Source organism: Populus trichocarpa, chromosome 13 (genome assembly GCF_000002775.5).
Source record: "Populus trichocarpa isolate Nisqually-1 chromosome 13, P.trichocarpa_v4.1, whole genome shotgun sequence".
Taxonomy (NCBI): Eukaryota; Viridiplantae; Streptophyta; class Magnoliopsida; order Malpighiales; family Salicaceae; genus Populus; species Populus trichocarpa.
In genome coordinates, this window is record NC_037297.2 from 8,247,327 (window position 1) to 8,268,076 (window position 20,750).

At 34.6% G+C, this 20,750-nt stretch overlaps 1 protein-coding gene and 1 pseudogene across 1 annotated transcript; both read right to left on the reverse strand.

Moving 5' to 3' along the window:
* Positions 1-24: 24 nt before the first annotated feature.
* On the reverse strand, positions 25-6,912 carry LOC18104244 (uncharacterized). Its single transcript, XM_006375997.3, has 9 exons — positions 6,302-6,912; positions 5,897-5,988; positions 5,107-5,807; positions 3,526-3,596; positions 3,276-3,365; positions 2,939-3,148; positions 2,717-2,818; positions 1,966-2,101; positions 25-706 (listed from the first exon to the last, which is right to left on the reverse strand). Exons 1-9 carry the CDS (start codon positions 6,695-6,697, stop codon positions 552-554), a joined length of 1,953 nt encoding a protein of 650 aa, XP_006376059.3. The 5' UTR covers positions 6,698-6,912; the 3' UTR covers positions 25-551.
* Positions 6,913-16,660: 9,748 nt separating this feature from the next.
* On the reverse strand, positions 16,661-20,480 carry LOC127904205 (uncharacterized; annotated as a pseudogene).
* Positions 20,481-20,750: the final 270 nt, after the last annotated feature.

Below are 20,750 nucleotides of genomic sequence, written 5' to 3' on the forward strand. Positions count from 1 at the left end.
CTGTACTTTCTAACGTCAACCATAAAAAGTAAGAACAATAATTATCTTTGAGAACAGAATTTATACAGAATTTGGACAACAACAAGCATACAAGGCAACCTAGTCAGTAACCAACCATCAGCCCCTCATATCTCCCTCTTTGCAGTCTCTGCCATATACAAAAATAAGGAAACCCTAGCATGATTTTGCACGAGTACAATAAAATATATCTGCAACCAAGAATCTTTTTTGTCCCCAGTAAGAAAAAGAAAGCTATAACCTCAAAGCATACCATGAGATATGCCACTCTCATGTACCGTCAGATATGATGATCGTTTTGATCCTAGACGAAATCAATCCCATTGATACATGAATATTCATGAAGCCGCAGCCTTGAAATGAGTTCCGGTTTTGCCTGAAAAATTTATCTGCATACTCTGGTGGATAGGTTTATAATTTTTTCTGCCTACAAACAAATATTCATAGATATTACTCCCCTTACCAGAACAACTCCATGAGTTTCTCTTAATAGAGTGGAATAATTCCTCGTGCTTGCTTCATAAGAGCTACGTTCAGCCATTGGTTAATGAAGTTGACTTGGATGCTAAAGCGTGTAGTAAAGATTGGTTGGCGAGAAATTTTTCTCTCAGCATAACATTGTAGTCATGCAAACGATGGAGATTCTTCAGGATATCAGACATCTCTACTTCAGATCCAGCATTGAATTCTGCAGCCAAAAACAACACACTTGTATGAACAAAGCAACTATGAAACGGAATAAACCATAGATGTCAAATCAAATATTTTCTCAGATGCAACAGTTGCGTTGTTTCATGTCTGATCAATCATCAATACTTGTGACCCATACATCACAACTTCATGTCTGATCAATCATCAATACTTGTGACCCATACATCACAACTTATCAATTGCTACGTCAATTTATAAGCACTTTTAGTAAGATTTGTTTGTATGTAAATTATTTTCCTTTATTTAAGATCTGTTTTCATCAGAATCTTCTATTCAATTTATAATCTTCTATTTTCCTTTAGTAAGCTTGATGAACAAACTCTCTGTGTAAGGTACTGCTAGTGATGGCAATTTATTTGGGTCTTTTCAATATCAAATGGTAACACATGTTGAACTGAAGTGTCATGACTAGAGCTAAATTCTTATGCTTGATCGTTATTTCTTCTTTTTCGGAAAAATTTAAGCTCTACAATCTAAAGTATCACATGACCAGTAATTTAGGAATGCGATTGGGATCTCCCAAGTAAATCAACCTTGAAACCAAGAAAGCTGTCCCTCCTAAAGACACCTAAAAATGTCGAAATACATGCCCCTAACACTACTTAAAGCTTTCAAATCATTGCTGACATTGCATCCATGCCTACTATTAGGGAAGCACCAGCCTCAAAAGCCCAATACTAAAGCTGCATTCTCCATACAGATCAAGGAGCTTTATCATTTGGGATCAATGCTCCACATTAGTTGATTAGGTAGTAATACCTTAGTGCAAAATTTGCCTTCATTTCAGGTTTAACACAAAGGCCAAGCAGATATCTCATATTTTATGGCCATGACTAGTTAACATAGTCCACTGTATTGGTTGAGCTTAAGTCATTACAGTTGGTACAGGGTACATAGTTCAGACCTTTTTTCCTTCTGTTTTCATCTCTTCTTTTTTGACACGATAACCAAATTTCAGCTATCACTTATTGCTAGGTAAGGACTAGTCACAGGCTTAAATCTCCCCCCCTCACCCAGTATGATTTATTGAACCTTCAAGATTATTAGATAGATTAACAAGTGTGAACTGGATGTTCTTTTTCACAAACCTTTCAGGTGCATTGGAAGCTTGTGATGCTTTAAATTTTATTTCTCCATGTTTAAACTCCAATATATGACACATTTACCTTTAAGAGATGCAACAAAGGGAAAAAAGAGTGAAAAGAAAGACAGCTTTTTCCATCAGATTAGTGTTACCTAGAGGAGGTGGAATGGGGATGACATCATCATCTTCACAAGAATATGCTTGAGGCTTAGAAGCACCTCCCTCATAGAAACCAACTGAATGCTGTTTCCTATCATTTGAAGAGATAAGCACTTCTCCTTTGGGAGGCTGGAAAAAGCAAAATGAATGCATACATTAAAGATTCTTTGGACCAACGGAGTCTTCACTTCATTCAATATTAGAAAAAAAAAGGTTTGAACATCACCATTTCCTCCCACAAAAGAAGAGACAACACCGCCAGATTTATTTAAGATATACAACAATGCCAAACAGGAGCCTAGGTGCTTTTTCATGGAAGGAAACAATACATTTATCAGCTAGAACAACGAATAGCATATGCAAACACTTCTTAGCAAATTCCTGAGAAAATTGACCATTTTGAGAATGAAACCATTAAAATCACCTTCATATGCCAAGCTACTGAAGTTGACTGGTCCAGTGTCAAGTAAATCACAGAACATATTGGTTGTCATATAAGCTAACAAATCTTATCCCTGTGCTATGATCGTTTAATAAAAGCCAACATGTGAAAGACATAAGAAAAGGAAAATCCAGTCATCAAGTGGCCTAAAACACCTTTCAACATTTAGTATTTAGATAAAAATTCTGAGGGATTAACTCAAAATGGATCACTTAAAAATAGGTACTTGAAAATACACTAAGGAAGAGAAAAGGAGCAAGGACTCATGCTATAACAAAAATAAACAAGTAAAAGCAACATACATGCTCTTCCCTGGAATCCAACAATCTCTCTTCTGAGTTCAACACAGATTCTGCTATAAAAGGTTTTACTCCCTGGGTACAAGTATGTTCTGCAATGGAATTCTGCCCAAAAAAAAACAAGGAAAAGAGACTTTGAAAGAGAAGCTCAGGGGGAACAAAAATAAATTGGGGACCGCACATCTAAAACAACTTTGAATGCAAGATAAAAAAACACAATATTACCTTTTCACTGGGTATGCTGACTTTCCTGTTGAACGAGACACTGTCCTCTCTATTTTGCAATTTCTTCCTAGATGATTTATTTCCATGCAGTGATCCATTTCCACGAATAGAGGGAATCATGAAGCCAGTACAACTTGATCCTTGTTTAGTGCTTTCGTAGTCGTTATCCAATGTTTTGCAACCCCATGTGTACATTACATATTTCCTCAACTGGTAAAGAGAAGCACAAATATGTGTATCATCATTTTGATAACAAGACCACAAATAAAAATTGAATGCCAATATAAAGGCAGCAGAATGAAATACAAGGTGGTTTTGCACATGAAAAACAACTTACCTTGTCCCAGTGTTCTCGAGCTTTTAACCGATTTCTTATCTGTCGCATAGTGACATCTTCATTCCGAAGTCTTTTTACTCTGTATTCACACTACAAACCAAGAAAATTATGAAATACAGGATAAATTATTTTTCTTTGGAAAGTTTGATGAGTACAATATGCAAATAAAATATTTATCCTCAATAATTTCTTAAGAAACAATTATAATAAACAGGAGAAATAATGTAAGTGAAAGGAATAAGAACCGTACTTGCACCAAAAAGTAGAAAAATATGCCAATACTTATGCAGTATAGGCCACCAAGATCCGCTAAGAAGCTTACTGCATAGTGAATAGAGAAAAGTGTATGAGAATATTGATTTAAAACAATTTTAACATGCAATTAACTTCTTAAAGTGTAAGAACAGCAGCCCAGTGATAGCAGCTAAGAGCAAAATACACATTTCATTTTCAACACTTGCTGGTTGCAGTGGTTTATGGAAGTTTGGAAATTGAATAGGTCAGTTTGAATCAGCAAATGCCCAAATCCCAGAGCAAAACTAAACCAGGTTGAGTGTAAATCATGCAAAAAAGAGATTATAACACAGCATCACAACTTTAGCACTCCATATGAGGCTTCAATTTATCACTTTCACAACAATCTCTATCCAACTAAATAGGAGTGGCACACACACAATGATACAGCAACAAGAAACTCGAGGGAAAGCAAGATTAAATGTCAATTCACATAAAAAGAAGAAAAATTACAAAATATAAGCTGTGTTTTTTAATTACAAAAATTATTAAATATTCATCATTTTCTATACAATATTGTTTTTCAGGGATTGAAGGAGTGGAGTGAGGGATTTGCAAGCCTGCCCAATCAAAGGCAGGTTAGATTGTGCCAAATTTACTTCGACACCATTTATCCCTGAAAGTATTAAAGACTTTAGGCTTCTTTGCCAAATCAATATGAAAGTCCTCTTCCCTTTCTTCCAACAGGTTTCTTCTCCTTATTTTCCCTGTCATTAAATGTCTCTGCATTGATGCTGTCACATTCACATGTCATGGATTGAATGTTTGTGAGATTATTAACTAAAAAAAAAAAAAAAAAACAACAGTCTGAAAGATAGAGACATTTATGTATGGACCCAGTGTTTTTTTAGTAATGAGTTCGGAAATTCAAGTCTGAGAAAAGGAGCAATATACCCTCAAATATTCCACCATAAAAGCACAAAAACATCATGTCTACGTTTCACATTGGCAGGGAGGGAGAGAGAGAGAGAGTTCCACCATAAGAACACAAAAACATCATATCTACGTTTCACACTGGCAGGGAGAGGGAAAACCATAGATTGTAATTTTTTTAACGATTTGCCTTATCTACTTTTAAACTTCAGTGGATTTAGAAATAATTTGTGCCCAAGAAAAATGTGACATAATTGCATGTCCAATTTTTCTCTCGTGGCTGGTTATACATGGAAGGAAAATGGGCACATTTTCGGTGAGTGAGTTTGCATCCAATGTGTGCAAAATGGGAACTTGTTATTCAAGAAGTAAATCTGGATTCAACTTTAGTTTCGTTGTCAATCTTGAAGTCCTAATTGACTACAAGAGTTTAAATTTGTCAGGACTTATCGTGAGAACATGTTCATGCACAAGATAAACTATCTTCATCTCCGCATCAAACAACAATTTTTCATTAAAGACACATGCAAGCAATTCCACCGCAACAACACAAAAATCAGGTAAACAATCAAAATAAATGAGTCTCCCTAGAGCAGTAAGAGAATAAACATGAATCATATTCCAAATAGTGGTATATATCTACAAAGATGAACAAATCACTTACCAGGGCCCATTATGTTTTGGCTTTCGATCTCAACTATATATGATGATAGGTAGCTAATTGAGAGAGTAGTGTTGATTAGTCCATCACTAGAAGTTTCAAGGGAAGCTTGGAGCTGACTTGTCTCCCCAAAGAACGAACCCGGAAGAAACTCATGAAACAGGGGTTGGATAAGCCTTAGATCATGTAGGTTATGGTATATTCGAGGAAACAGATTAAATTTCAGTATGTTTGAATCCTTTCCCCTGAATGTAACTGGTCTATCATCAAAAGTGCTTCCACTCTTTAGTGTGCCGCTAACAAAACTCACATGTTTCTTGTCAGCATGATCTTTTGCACTAAGGTTGAACTGAAAACCAACAGCCGTTGCAGGAGTACTTGGAAGATCAACAAACTGCCACGAAATATACATATAATCTCTATTCAAGTGGCACTTGCTACACTTAAAAGTGAGAGTTGGGCCCATACTTGTGTTTCGGCATGTGTAGTTCACAAAGTCAGTAAGGGGGGCAACTCTGTGATCAATAAAACCTGGATTCCCGGTAACTAAGGTACCAAGTCCTTGCAAGTTTGAACAGCTCATACTGGATACAGTGGTTATATTAAATTCCATGTCATTAACGAAGGCGGCCAAATCGGGTGCATTTGTTGCTCTCACATTATGCACCTCAATTGTTCTCTTTGATATGATCTGGTAAAGCAGGCTGAGGAAAAACTGAACAGCCAAGTCAGTAGTCAACAGACGTGAAGGAAGTTGTAAACATAAAAGACTAGTTTAGAATCCAATACTCACGTAGCAAACAACCCGATGAAAAGTATCCAACTTGCTATTGAGAAGGCTCCACCAAGTTCTGTTTTCCGCTTTACAACCACCTTTCGATCATCCTACCCAAAAAAAAAAAAAAATTACCAACAGCAACAGGTAAATGCGGTAACAGATTAATTGTGAATAGTGCTTAAGACCCAATTCAGAGAGGGGCTTGTTGAAAACTGAGACGGGGTTTGTTGTTTACCCCACCCTTGGTCCACAAACTAATAAATATGTATATATGTGTGCGCTTGCTTGCTCAATGTATGATCTGGTTTATCTTTATCTTTACGGGGGATGATCCAAAGCATAAATAATAACAACCTCTACTTATAAACCCAAGTTGTTGACTAGCATCATCGAACAGAGAAGAAAAGGGAAAGGAGTTACCAGCCAATGCCGGGTAGCAAAGCAAATGTCCAAGCGACTAATCCACCACCTAATACGGAACCATATGTTGTGGGTTCCATGATGTTCAAGCTTAGTAAACCTCAAGAAGAAGCAAAACAAAAGCCAAGAAGCAACCATCACAAGCGTCGCCTCCAAGAAAACAGCCTGAGACTGAGTGAATTTCTTGATTGAATCAAATGAGAAAATGGTTTCTGGAAACGAAAAGCCGAAGCTGTTGTCCACCTCCACACCCGTGTCCGTGTATATGGCAGACCGTCCCCAGAAATACGAGCAGCTGTTTGTTGTGATGTTCAGAAACTGCCCCGTCGGACACGCGCACCTGCTCGTGTTGTAGATTATTGACTTGCTCGGACATTTAATACTCGTCGTCGTCATTCTTCTTTACCCGGATCCGGATCCGAATCCGAATCCGAATCAAAAATCAAAATCACTACACTTAGATTAGACTATAAAACAATTTATTACTAGTACAAAGAAAGAGCTCGACGATTTGAATCCGGTTTTTCTGTCCTAGCTTAGCCCTTGTCCCTGTCCTTGTACAGAGAGAGAGAGAGAGAGAGAGAGAGAGGAGGGAGAAGGAGAGGAGAGGAGAAGCAAAGAATGTTCTTTTATTTGTTCCAATCCCATGACTTTATTAATATTTTATTTAGGACCCCGGCCCATACATACAATGTTCAATAACTGTTAGAAAAATAAAATCAATTTCTTATAATTTTCTTAATTTAAATAATGTAGAACGAAAATTAAATAATAACGATAATACAATCAAAGGCTGGGTAAAGTAAATAAGACGGAATTTTCGGGATATAAAGAAGTTTTTAGGAAAAACATTGGTTCTGGATAAGAGAAAAGTCCAAAAAAATGAGAGCATACCATGGGGTTTTTCAATTTTTATAATCATTTAATTTCTACTATATTTTTTAAGATTAAATAAAATTATAATTTTCTTTTTCTTTTTTAAGAGACTTTTTTTTTCATACAGGTGTCGCCCTAACAGTATGATGGCTCATCATCCGTTTATTCTATTTTTCTTTTCTTGATGTTATATTCTGGGTCTTGTCGCGTTGAAGATAAATTAATATAAATTAAATACAAAGTAATATTATAAGGATAGTGATTCAAACTTATTATATTAATTTGATGTAAAAGTTGGTAAAAAGGAATTACAAGCAATTATCCCCACAGTGCAAAACAGAAGATTATTCCTAACCTTGTTTTTTTTCTTTAAGAAAGATTGTTAATGTTGCTTGCTAGCGGAAAAGGAAATAAACTTGGTGTTCTGCCTGTTATTTTGCATTACATTCATTTTTAAACTAAGTCATATATATTAAGATATGATTAAACTATTTTTAAGTAATAAAAATAAATACCATATCAATTAGGTCATTTAATTTAATTTAAGGAAATGAAGTATCCAAGGATAATTAATAATGAAGATTTTTTCAATTGAAGTTTCGTAAAAGATTTTTTTTCAATCAAGTCGATGAAATATCAATGGATAATTAATAAATAGTTTTTTAGTTTTTCAAATTTATACTGAATTTAAAAAACACATTTTAGGGTTCTCCATGCTTTTTCAAAGTTTTCCAAATGAAAAAAAAAACATGAACAGTATAATTTTTTTCTTTTATATAAAAATATTTTTTTAGCAATGTAAAAGATCAAAGTTATTTTTTTATATTTTATATTGAGTTAATTTCATAAATTTAATTTGTAATATAAAGATTATTTTTGAGTTAACAATATAATTTTCAAAACATTCTATAATTTGATTATATGATTATCATAAACTATGATTTTGATTTATTTTTTTTAGAAAAAATAGTTGTAGTCTTGAAGTATTTCAATTTGTTTTTAGTGAAAATATTTCTTTTCAACAAATGAACTCGTTTTCTAATCTTTTTTTAATAAAAAAACTTAAAAAGTTAAATAAAATTTATTTTATGTTATTAAACACACTCATGCTAACCATAGAGTTGTGTAGAATATGTGATAATGTCATAAAATAAATATATTTACTAAACCTACCACCGTAAATATAACCTCTGTACCCCTAGATTTTAGAAGGGTAGAGGTTATAGAAAATTCATACTAGTGTCAGTGAAAAAAGCCTATTAAATGGGGAGGGGTTATAAAAGTTTAAGAGTGATCACATTCTTGAGTTATTTTTTTTTAAATAATCTAACACAGTATTGTGATATCGCGGTCACACAAATTAATTACCTTACCTTAAATAAACAAGATAGTATAGAGCAAGCAAATGGTCAATCCCACAAGGAAGGTTTAGTTTAGATTTTTATGTTATACGATATGCAATTGGGGGGGGATTGAGATTATTGAGGCTATAGCAGAATAAAACAGTCAAGCTAAATTAAATAAAACAAAAAATTTATCAAGAAAACAAACCTTGGTCACAACTAAACGTCCACCTACAGAAATCAGAACTGATCATGGAAACGAAACGTCAATTTATACTATGAATATTTATCTTTTCTTACGTTGATTAGTTAACAGATCCGCTGTATAACTAATCATAATCATCAAACAACCACGATGTTCGCACTAGTAATTTAATTCAATGGCAGCTTTAAGAACTAGATAAATTGATTAATCTAGACAACATAACTGTCCGCAGTTTATGCTTGATTTGATCGAATGTTCTCCCTAAAATTAATAATATAGATCCATCATAATTATTAAACTCAGTTGCTTCACAAGTTTATATACCACAACTCCGGTTTTGATATCAAACTTAGCAATAGATTGTTCACAATAATAACTTAGAGTCCACACTAGCAATTAAAATAAACAATCATAAGACATAAGCATAGGAAAACAAACATATTCATCATATAAACTGAAAAAGAAAAGGTAGAATAAATCTCACAATTCTTGAAATCCGAAGGTTTTGTGTCTTTGCAACCAAGAAAAAGAATTTAGTCTTGCATGTCTGTTGAACAACTAATAAAAAGAAAAAGAAGAATGCATGATTTCAGGTTTTTTAGAGGAAGGTGTGTTCTTTCTCTCTTAGCTGGTTGCCTCCTCTTCCTTTCTCTCTTTCTTTTTATATCCTAGGAAACCCTAATCCTTTTTCTACAAAATAGTCTTTTCCTAAGTAGATAATTTACATTTAAATAACTATTTTTCTAAAAAAGGAGAAATAGTCTTGCATAAAATCTTCAAGCTTTGACTTTTGACTTAGATGAGCTAAATTGTCAAAATAAAGACTTGGATGTCGGTTTGGATGCTTTGGGACGTAATTGGAACTTGTTTCTTCACAAAACCTATCTGCTGGCAGAATTCACGTGTCATCTTAGCAAAATCCTCTCTCTCATATGAGCTCTTTTTCTGCTGCAATTTGGTTGACTAATAGGTCTTCGAGTCAGGAATCCAAAATAATTGAGTTTGCATCAAATGGACTTCTGTAGCTCAAGATATTCAAGTCGGAATGGTCAAAGGTCAATATTGGCAGAATGCGAGATTTTACTTTGAAGGCTGTGATTTCCATGTTCTTTATTTTTTTTTTATTTTTCTTGCCATATATGTATAAAAAGGTATGGATTTTAGCTTTCTAATGCCACTGGAATAACTTTGTTTTGACTTCTAGAGCTCAAGCTCTACACAAAACATCGATCGGAGGTCAAATCTGTCAATTATCTTCAATTTACTTCTTTTTGAATCTTACATCCAAAAGTGCCTTCAAAACATAAAACCAAGAATATCAAAGCATTATATATATAAAACATAGAAACAATACTGAGTAAATATGGGTAAAACTATCAAATAATATGGTTGTATCAAATATCCCCACACTTAGCACTTGCTCGTCCTCGAGAAAGGATACATGAAATCAAACTAAAATTAAATAAGTAAAATAACTATGACTAATCTCTTAATTTCCCATCAATGTCCAAGAGTACAAGCATTATAAATAAGAATACAATAAAAAAGGATAAAGAACATAAAGTTTCATGAATTTATTTACATGCAAACTTCAAAACTCAATTAATCGTTGGGATTTAAATGAAATCTATATCATGCCAAAGTGATAGGTCCTCTCATTGATGTACACTTCAACACTCGTGTGTTTAAATCTCTAAAACTCAATCAATGAATATGTTCCACCATAAGCTTGCTCTTCAATCTCATCTCCGTTACTAAAATATTACAAACAATGCATGAATCAAAAGGTCTTTTTGGTTGTAATGAGGTTAAAGTTAAGGTGAAAAGAAAAGGCTAAAACCAAAGGAAGTAGAGCATTCTAAAAAAAATATGATTATTTTGAAATAAGAGATCCTATCAAAGCACATAAATTTTTTATCTTTAAGCTCCAAAGTAACGACCAAGCTTTTTCAAGGCAAAAATTGATGTATTTTTTTTTATACTTCTCACAATGACATTTTGTGAATTAGTAATTATGTTCCTTCCTTATCATGGCATCATAGGGATATAGTTCTCGTAAAACAACATTCTCATACAACAGATACCTAATACAGATGTCCATAATATTATATTTTCATGTTCATACATTTACATTATGTCATATTGGCATACTCGTGTGTTTGCATTCCTGTTCCAATCTCGTTATTAACACGAGTTTATAATCGACAATCTTACACAACTAGTACTTTCTTTCATACGATCTTCATGTGATTTCACAACAATTATCCTCATAAAAGGAAAGACCACATAAATGTATTCATAGCATCGTGTCTACATGTTTGCACATCCCCATCCATGCTCCATTATAATTTCCATTACAAGTCCTTACAGAAGTGTTGAATGACAAATATTCAACATAACAACTAAGTTATACTATTACATAGCACCTTTCAAAATATATGAACCTGTAGAACAAGCTTTCCCTCTTTCCTATGCACCTTGATTGTGTGATATCCCTGTTACAAAACAACATGGATACAAGAATTGTACATAATCTAACATAATAATAAACTTCTAGAAATACATTGTCGTTGCTTTTCGTTATTGACTTAGAATGGGAAGATTCCTTCTTATACTTCTTATATACATTGTACATCTCTTATTATTTCGTTAATTGTACTTTTCTCACTCCCACACCCCAACCTCTCCACGGGGTTGTGGGGTTGAAGTTTAACATTGATTGGGGTTAAATACTTCGTTTTAATCCGGTCATCCACCTTGGATACTTATAGCCGTAGCTAATTGCAACATTTAAATTCAGCCTTTCATCTCGAATGTCATTAACAAAAACTAATCACGAAATTAACCCCCGTCATTCCTATAGATAGCATTAACCAAAACTATTTTTTTTAATAATCAATTCAGCCATCCACCACGGATGCCATTAGCCAAAGCAAATCATCAAACGCAACCTGGTCATCCATCATGGATGCCATTAGCCGAATCTAATCATCAATCACAACCCGGTCATCCGTCTCCGATGCCATTAGCCAAAGCTGATCAAACATTTATCCCGATCATCCATCTCGGATGCCATTAGTCGAAACTGATCAATAATCACAACCTAGTCATCCATCTCGAATGTCATTAGCCGAAGCTAATCATCATTTATCCCAGTCATTCACTTAGAATGCCATTAGTCGAAGCTAATCAATCATTTATCCCGGTCATCCATTCGGATGCAATTAGCCGAAGCTAATCATCATTTATCCTGGTCATCCACTTAGGATGTCATTAGCTGAAGCTAATCAATTAATTGTCTCGGTCATCCATCTCGATACCATTAGCCAAAGCTAATCAACATTTATCTCGGTCATCCACTTAGGATGCCATTAGCCGAAACTGATCACAATCATAACCCGATCATCCATCTCGGACACCATTAGCTGAAGCTAATCATTATTTATCCCGATCATCCACTTAGGATGCCATTAGCCGAAGCTAATCAATCAATTATCCCGGTCATTCATTTGGATGCCATTAGTCGAAGCTAATCAAACATTTGTCCCGGTCATCCATTCGGATGCCATTAGCCGAAGCTAATAAATTAATTATCTCGGTCATCCATCTTGGATGCCATTAGCCGAAGCTAATCAACATTTATCCCGGTCATCCACTTAGGATGCCATGCCATTAGTCGAAGCTAATCAAACATTTGTCCTGGTCATCCATTCGGATGCCATTAGCCGAAGCTAATAAATTAATTATCTCGGTCATCCACTTAGGATGCCATTAGCCGAAGCTAATCAATCAATTATCCCGGTCATCCATTCGGATGCCATTAGCCGAAGTTAATCAAACATTTGTCCCGGTCATCCATTCAAATGCCATTAGCCGAAGTTAATTATCATTTATCTTGGTCATCCACTTAGGATGTCATTAGCCGAAGCTAATCAATTAATTGTCCCGGTCATCCATTCGGATGCCATTAGTCGAAGCTAATCATTAACCAATCAAACGTTCTAGAGGCGGTTTATGAAATCACTATAACATGGTAATATCCTTTGAATAACTCATTCAAACGATTCATAACAATTTGACATTCATTGTAACATAATAGTAGACCCTTCGTGATACTCGTACAAATGTCCCGTAATAGTTTAACTTCAGTAAACACGATAACAAATCATTTGTAATACATAAACAAACATTCCATATAGTTTTGCATTCAGTATAACACAACAGTACATCCTTTGTATTACTCATCCAACCATTCATGACAATTAATGATCAATATAATACAACACTAGATCCCTTGTAATACTCATACAACCATTCATGATAATTAACACTCAGTATATTACGACAGTAGATCCTTCGTGATACTTATACAACCATTCGTCACAATTACATTCAATAAAATACAACAGTAGATCCTTCGTAGTACCCGTACAACCATTCATCATAATTACATTCAATAAAATACAACAATAGATCCTTCGTAATACTCATACAACCATTCATTAGCAACCTAAATTCATAATAGCCCAATCAACATCTCATAGTCAGTTTAATATTCATCGCAACGCAATAATATATCCACCTCAAACAAGTCATTTCAGAACATTAACATTTTCATCATCGACTCAACATTCATCAAGAACTCGATCAACATTTCATAGTCGTTTCGACAATCGTCAAGAATTCAATCGGACACTTCATTGTTGTTTCATCATTCATCAAGGATTCAATAATATATCATCATAAGTAAATCATTTCAAAACATAAACATCATATGAGAAGAAGGTGGAAAACACCTACTTGTTCCACCTGCGGTTTGTCCTTGTCTCGACAATGGTTCGATCTCGACCGTATCACCTAAGACATTAATGTCACAATTCAGTATATTTGCATCCTTAAATCACATTCATCACCATACTTATTTCAAGAATCTATATGTTCACATTCAAGTGTTCCATATATTACACCATCATACAATGAAATTGTTGCAAGCATTTGAGTCATTTCTGCTCTAGAGGCCTATTATAGAAATCGGCAGCGAAAACTAACTCACTGCAGGCCGGACAGTTTGGCACCAAAAAATGGTTCGCTACAGGCTGTCCAATTCAGCAGCGAAAACTGTTTCGCTGCTAATGCCACAAGGCAACGAATGCTAATTTGCTGTAGACAACTCAATTCCGGCAGCGAGTCACAAATTCGCTGCAGACAATACAACTTTGGCAGTGAATCCCAAATTCGTTGCAGAACACAAAATTTCAGTAGCAAATTATAAATTCGCTGTAGACAACGCAATTTCGGCAGCGAATACTGATTCGCTACAGATAACACGATTCGACAGTGAAACTGATTCACTACAGGCAACACCATTCGACAGCGGAACTAATTTGCTGCTGATAACATAATTTGACAATGAAAATTCCTTCGTTGCAGATAACACAAATCGACAGCGAAACTAATTTGCTGCAAACCACTTGATTGGGTAGCAAAACTAATTCGCTGCAGACCACTTAATTCAGCAACGAAACTAATTCGCTGCATATAACATAATTCTGCACATAACATCATCTTAACATATTATTATACAATTTCATCAAACACAAACAGAAATTTATGTCATTAACACCAACATAATTCCAGTTTTGGTTTCAGTAGGGTTTAAGGTCCCAATGACTACACAATTCTATACATAATCCTTTCTAACACAAGTTCTTCTATCATACATGCAATAATCAAGATAATAACACCATTATGCATTCTATTTTAGTTCAGGTATGTCCTTACGAGTTCAACAAGATCATAATTTCTGCATTTCTTCATCTTATTCCCCTTAGATCTTTCATTTAATTATTTCCAATACTATGAGTACATGAACACTAAACCTTCTACTTTGGGGTTTTCATCCCCTCCTTGTTATGAAATCGGGAGGCAACAACCAGCAAAGGAAAATACTTCTCTTACCTCACGTTCATCAACGTAACTCCCTAGCTTTCTTCTTCTTCTTCAAACACTCAAGGCAGGGGACATGCAGCTGGTGTATCTGGGTCTTCTCCTTAGAGAGGGTGGTTGTTGTTGTAGTCATAACTGCTGGCTAGTTATGGGGAAGGGGCCTGAACTCCTTCTCCTTCTATGGCTTCGACCACTTCTGTCTTTTCATTGGCCACCCTTCTTCTATAGCATTCAAAGGTGGTGCATGCAGCTGTTGCAGGCAGATTTTCAGGGAGAGGAAGAAGGCAAGAGCATGCAGCCCGTTTTGGAAAGAGTGCCCCTTTCTCTCTCTTTGTTGCATTTATACCCCTCTTAAATGTAAATGGCTGTTTGGATGTTGGACCAAGGTTGCCCTTATCCCCCTTTTGTCATATCTTTGGGCTGGTTTCTATTCCCATTCTCCCCTAGCATAGGTTGGTCTAACAATAATTTTTTGTTAGGTTTGACAGTGTTGCTGCCGATTTAGAAATCAGCAGCCACAAACTGCATCGCTGTCGATTCAAAAATCGGTAGCGAGAACTACGCCACTGCCGATTCATAAATCGGCAGCCAAATTGTGCCGCTGCTGGTCCAAAAATCAGCGGCCAAAAACTATGCCACTGCCGATCCAGAAATCGACAGCAAAAACTGTGCCGCTGCCGATCCAGAAATCCGCAGCCCATACTGTGCCGCTGTCGATTCAAAAATCGGCAGCCAAAAGCTTTGCTGATGTCGATTTTGAAATTAGCAGCCAAGTACTGTGCCGCTACCGATCCAGAAATCGGCAGCAAAATTGGGATGCTGTCGATTCAGAAATCAGCATCAAACTATGTCGCTGCCGATTCGGAAATCGGTAGCCTCAAACTGTGCCGTTGCCGATTCAGAAATCGGTAGCCCAAAGCTTTGTTGCTGCTGATTCTGAAATTGGCAACCAAGTACTGTGCCGCTACCGAGAAATCGACAGCAAAAACTGTGCCGCTGCCGATCCAGAAATCGACAGCGACGGTGGAGTCGTTTTAGCTTAGCTCTTTTTTTTTGTTGGGTGTTTACAACCAATGCTTAACGTCTTTTGATTTTAAGTTCCATCAACAGAAAATCTTAAGAACACAAAGGAACACTTTTCTTTTATATTCTTTTTCTTTCTTTTTGTTTTTTTTTTCTTTGACCTTTGGCAACTTTGCCCATCTTTTCATCAAGCATCACTTTTTTTTTCTTTTCACATAATTTCCAATCATGATCCATGAGATATAAACAAGTATATGCTCTACTAATCCTTAGCCAGGGGAAAAGGAAAACATATAAAAAGTTAAGGCTTACACATGGGTAAAGCAAAGAAAAGATAAACAAGCTCAAAAAGGCTTACTAGGGATAATATGTTTTAGGTTGGCTTTTTGGCTCAAGTGGTTAAAATTCCTAATGCCTTTATCATCTTCATATACGCATGTAATGTGAATGTAATCTTAATAAGATATGAAACAAGTTCTAGAGATACATATCATTGAAAGAATGCACAATCAAAGAATATAATGTTGAAGACTCAAAAGTTTGCATTGGTATAACACTATAAAGTCAACATGACATATTTTCAAAGTCAATCCCTAAATTAATTAAACTTTAAAACTTGCATGCATACTCATTCATTTGATTTATATTTTCATCTTTCTCAACTAATTCTCATACATAATACTCATATTCTCATAAACCAATAAGAGTTCAAAAGATCAAACATATATATTTTTTTGAAACAACAAAGAAAATCAAATTCTCTTCATACCCCCACACTTTAAACACAACATTGTCCTCAAAGTTGAAATAAAAGAAATGGAATATAAGAGAATAACAAAAATAAAGTAAAATGCAAAAAATAAAAGATAGGGAAAAAGAAAGCAAATCTATTTTTTTTCCTTTTGTGTTGGGTTGCCTCCTAGTAAGTGCTTTTGTTTTATGTCATTGGCGTGACACATCGTATGCTCATGCTTTATTGATCGGTTCAGCTAACTCCACAAAAGCGGTGATTTCTATCGTCCAACCTTCATAGAAAGGTTTCAAGCGATGCTCATTGATCTTGAGCACTTTGTTTGTTTCTGAACATGGAAATTCAACTGCACCATAAGGAAAAACATTAGAAACAACAAAGGGTCCAATACAATGAGAGCACAACTTTCCAGAAAAAAGTTTCAAACATGAATGATAAAGAAGGACTTTGTCTCAAACATGAAACTCCTTTCTTGTAATCATTTGGTCATGAAGACTCTTGGTCTTTTCTTTGTAAATCCTTGCATTCTCATAAGCATCATTTCGTATCTCTTCTAACTTTTGCAATTGCAACTTTCTTGCAATCCTAGCAGCATCATAATCCAAGCTACATTGTTTAATGGCCCAAAACGATTTGTGCTCAAGCTCCATTGGTAGATGACATGCTTTTCCATAAATCATCTTATAAGGTGACATTCCTATAGGTGATTTGTAAGTAGTCCGATAAGCCCAAAGTGCATCACCAAGTCGAAAAACTCCAATCTCGTCGGTTAGGCTGCACTGTTTTCTCCAGAATGGACTTGATTTCTCCATTTGAAATTTCAGCTTGGCCATTTGTTTGAGGGTGGTAGGCTGTGGAAGTCCGATGAGTCACATGGTATTTGCGGAGTAATGCTTCCATTGAAAGATTGCAAAAATGAGTGCCACGATCACTAATGATAGCTTTAGGGATTCCAAACTTGTCAAATATGTGAAGTCCTAATAAAATCTAAAACAACCTTAGAATCATTAGTTCTTGTGGCTTTCACCTTAATCCATTTGGACACATAATCAATAGCCAGAAGGATATAAAAATTACCAAAAGAAGAAGGAAATGGACCCATAAAATCAATACCTCAAACATAAAAAATTTCACATACAAGAATATTCGTTAAATACATTAGATTCTTATGAGTGATATTACCTATTCTTTGACATTTTTCACATGATTTGTAAAAGTGATATGCATCCTTAAAATTAGAAGGCCAATAAAGACCACTTTCAAGGGCCTTGTGGGTCGTTCTTTTTGCTCCAAAATACCCATCACAAAAATGAGAATGATAAAAAGTAAGAATGGAATGAAATTCTTCTTGTGGTACACATCTCTTAACTACTTGATCCACACAAAATTCCCACAGGTAAGGAGTGTCCCAAAAATAATATCTAGCATCAGCTCGTAACTTGTCTTTTTGGGATTTAGACAAACCTGGAGGGAATTCTTTGGTGACTAAATAGTTCACCAAATCAGCATACCATGGTCTTGTACAAGGTTGTCAAAAATGCTTTTTTGACACAACACGAAACATACAATATAAACTTGAATCGTAAAATCATAAAATCGCATGTAAAACATTTTAACTAAAATCATAAAATCGCATGTAAAACATTTTAACTAAAATCATAAAATCGCAAGTAAAATATTTTAACTAAATTGCAAGATCCAGTCAAGTAGTAAATAATAATATAACACAATTAAAATAAAAGTGAAATAAACAATACAAATGTCCAAACACTTTAAAATACATAATTCAAATAAAAATTCATACATGTCCATAGAATTTCATTAACTAAAAGTTAACAAACCTAAAACAAACAATCTGTTGGTGTGTCATGAAAACTAAACATAACCTCATTGCCTTTATCTTCCTTATTATTCCTAAAACATTCATCAAAATCATTACCATCTAAAGGATTATTACTGCTACTACTAATACCAGCACCGATATTATGAACATTAGTGCTATTACTAGTACCAACACCAACACCAATATTCTCAACAATATTTAACTCTAAGCTTCTTAAATTATCTAGATTGACATCATTCTGAATCTCTAAATCATCTTCAGTTCCATGACACTCCATTTCAGCATCGTTAAGATTTTTTTCATCGTCACTTTCATCTTCTTTATCATTTTTCCTTCGTGTTGCACTATCAATGACACCAAGCAAATCAAAGTTTGATGAACCATCATGTTTCTCTCCCTCGGTTATCCAATCATCATCAGACAAGAGATGATAAAAAACTTCACTAAAATCATTAGCTTGCTTTTTGACTTGGTTATCATTTAATTTTAGATTGCAATTACAAATACCAAGACATTCATTTTTTTTCTAGTGCAAACGATTTCTTTGTTTTGTATGAACCTATGTAAGCAATTCAAATTGATAACATATAAGATTCTTATCAAATATAAAAACATTAAAATTAAGAAGAAAAAAACTTACCATCTCAAATACACTCTAGTTTCGCTCGCATCCAGATGAACTACAAGTCAAGCTTATAACTCGAATTGCAAATTTTTGTAGCTCTGGACATTCATCCCCATAAGAATCCCACCATTTAGTTGGAGTTTTTTTTATCCCTTGTTATCTTGGCAGCCTCAATACCAAACAACCCATTTGCATCCTTGAATGAATCAAGTTGTAAGTCAATTTTACACCTTTCACTTGAATCGGGCACCATCCTTTCTAAACATTGATATAATCCAATTTTAATGTTGGCATTAACTTTAAAATTAGAATTATAATGATAATGAGGATTCAAGTAATAAGCTGTTACATGTAAAGGCTTGTGAAGTTGAAATTCCCATCTTGCATCAATGATATTCCATATAGGTATATAACTACAAAATAAAAATAAGAATATTATCATCAACATTAAATTAAATAATATAAAAGTGAAATAAACATTATGTATCAACTGATAGTAGTAAATAAATAATTAGTAAGATATATAATCAATACCTTTTTTTCACATAACCAAAATTCACTTGTATCTTCTCTTTTGTTTGATCCATTGCTTCATATATAAAACCCAATAGCTAGTTTCTCATCTGAATCAACTAATCGAAGAACTTTTATCAGAGAATATGCTACTTTAATACATATAGTGACATCATGCCAAAACTTGTTGTCCAAAACACAACTTTGAATTCGCTTCCCTTCTTCTATTTTTGAAAACCTATATAACCTCCACTGGATGGAAGTAAACATTGTCATCAACTGTATCTTACAATCACTCAAACATCCAAGAGTTAAGTATGCAGTAGCAAATCTAGAATATATGTATGAGGTGATTCTCCTTCCATTAGCAATAGTTACTTGATAGACCTCTAGTTTCTTCTCAAAATCTTCTAATATCAAGTCAATACAATGGGCAGCACATGGTGTCTAAAACAATCTTTTTCTTTTTCCCATTAACAATTGCCCTACTGCCTTATAATTTGCAGCATTGTCAGTGACTACTTGCACCATATTTTCCTCTAAAATCCTCTCCACAATAGTATCCAACATCTCAAATACCTTATCAGCAGTCTTGGATATATTAGAGGTATCTACTAATGATAAAAATTTTTTTTATCCCTTTAGGACTATTAACCAAAAAGTTGCAAATAGAACACATTTTCTTATTAGTCCATCTATCAGACATCATTGAGCAACCTGTTTTTTTTTCATTCTAACTTGTACTCCTCAAGCAAGTTCATCGTGTGATCTACTTATTGCTTCAAATACTTCTCTCTAATATCATGGTAAGATGAAGGCTTAAAACTTGGCCCATGTTTTGCAACCAATTCAAGTGCCTTAACAAATTCAGAGTTTTTCACACAATTAAATGGAATTGCACTAGTGTAGAAAAATCTTGCAATTTATTGACATGCTTCTTCTCTAAGATCCTTTTTTAGCAGCTGATTGATGGTGGTTTGTGTACTTCCACTCTCCTTTGCTCTCTTTCCTTTGTCCACCGAGGTAATTTCATTCCCTCCATCATTATCTTCATCTTTTCCAATATATTGGAAAACCTTTCTTTTCTTCTTAGTTGCTTCTTGATTTTTCACCAAAACATTCAAAATTTCTTTATATCTTCTGGTACTTGCTGGCATAACTCAACATCCTTTCGAGTGCAAGCCAAATGATGCTTGAAACGGTAAATGCCTCCACTGATAATTTTCTGACAATACTTGTACTGAACTCTTCTTGACTTCTTATCAATATCTATATCATATTGTCATCCCACGTCAAGGCTATTGCCACTAGTAGTTTTTTTAGA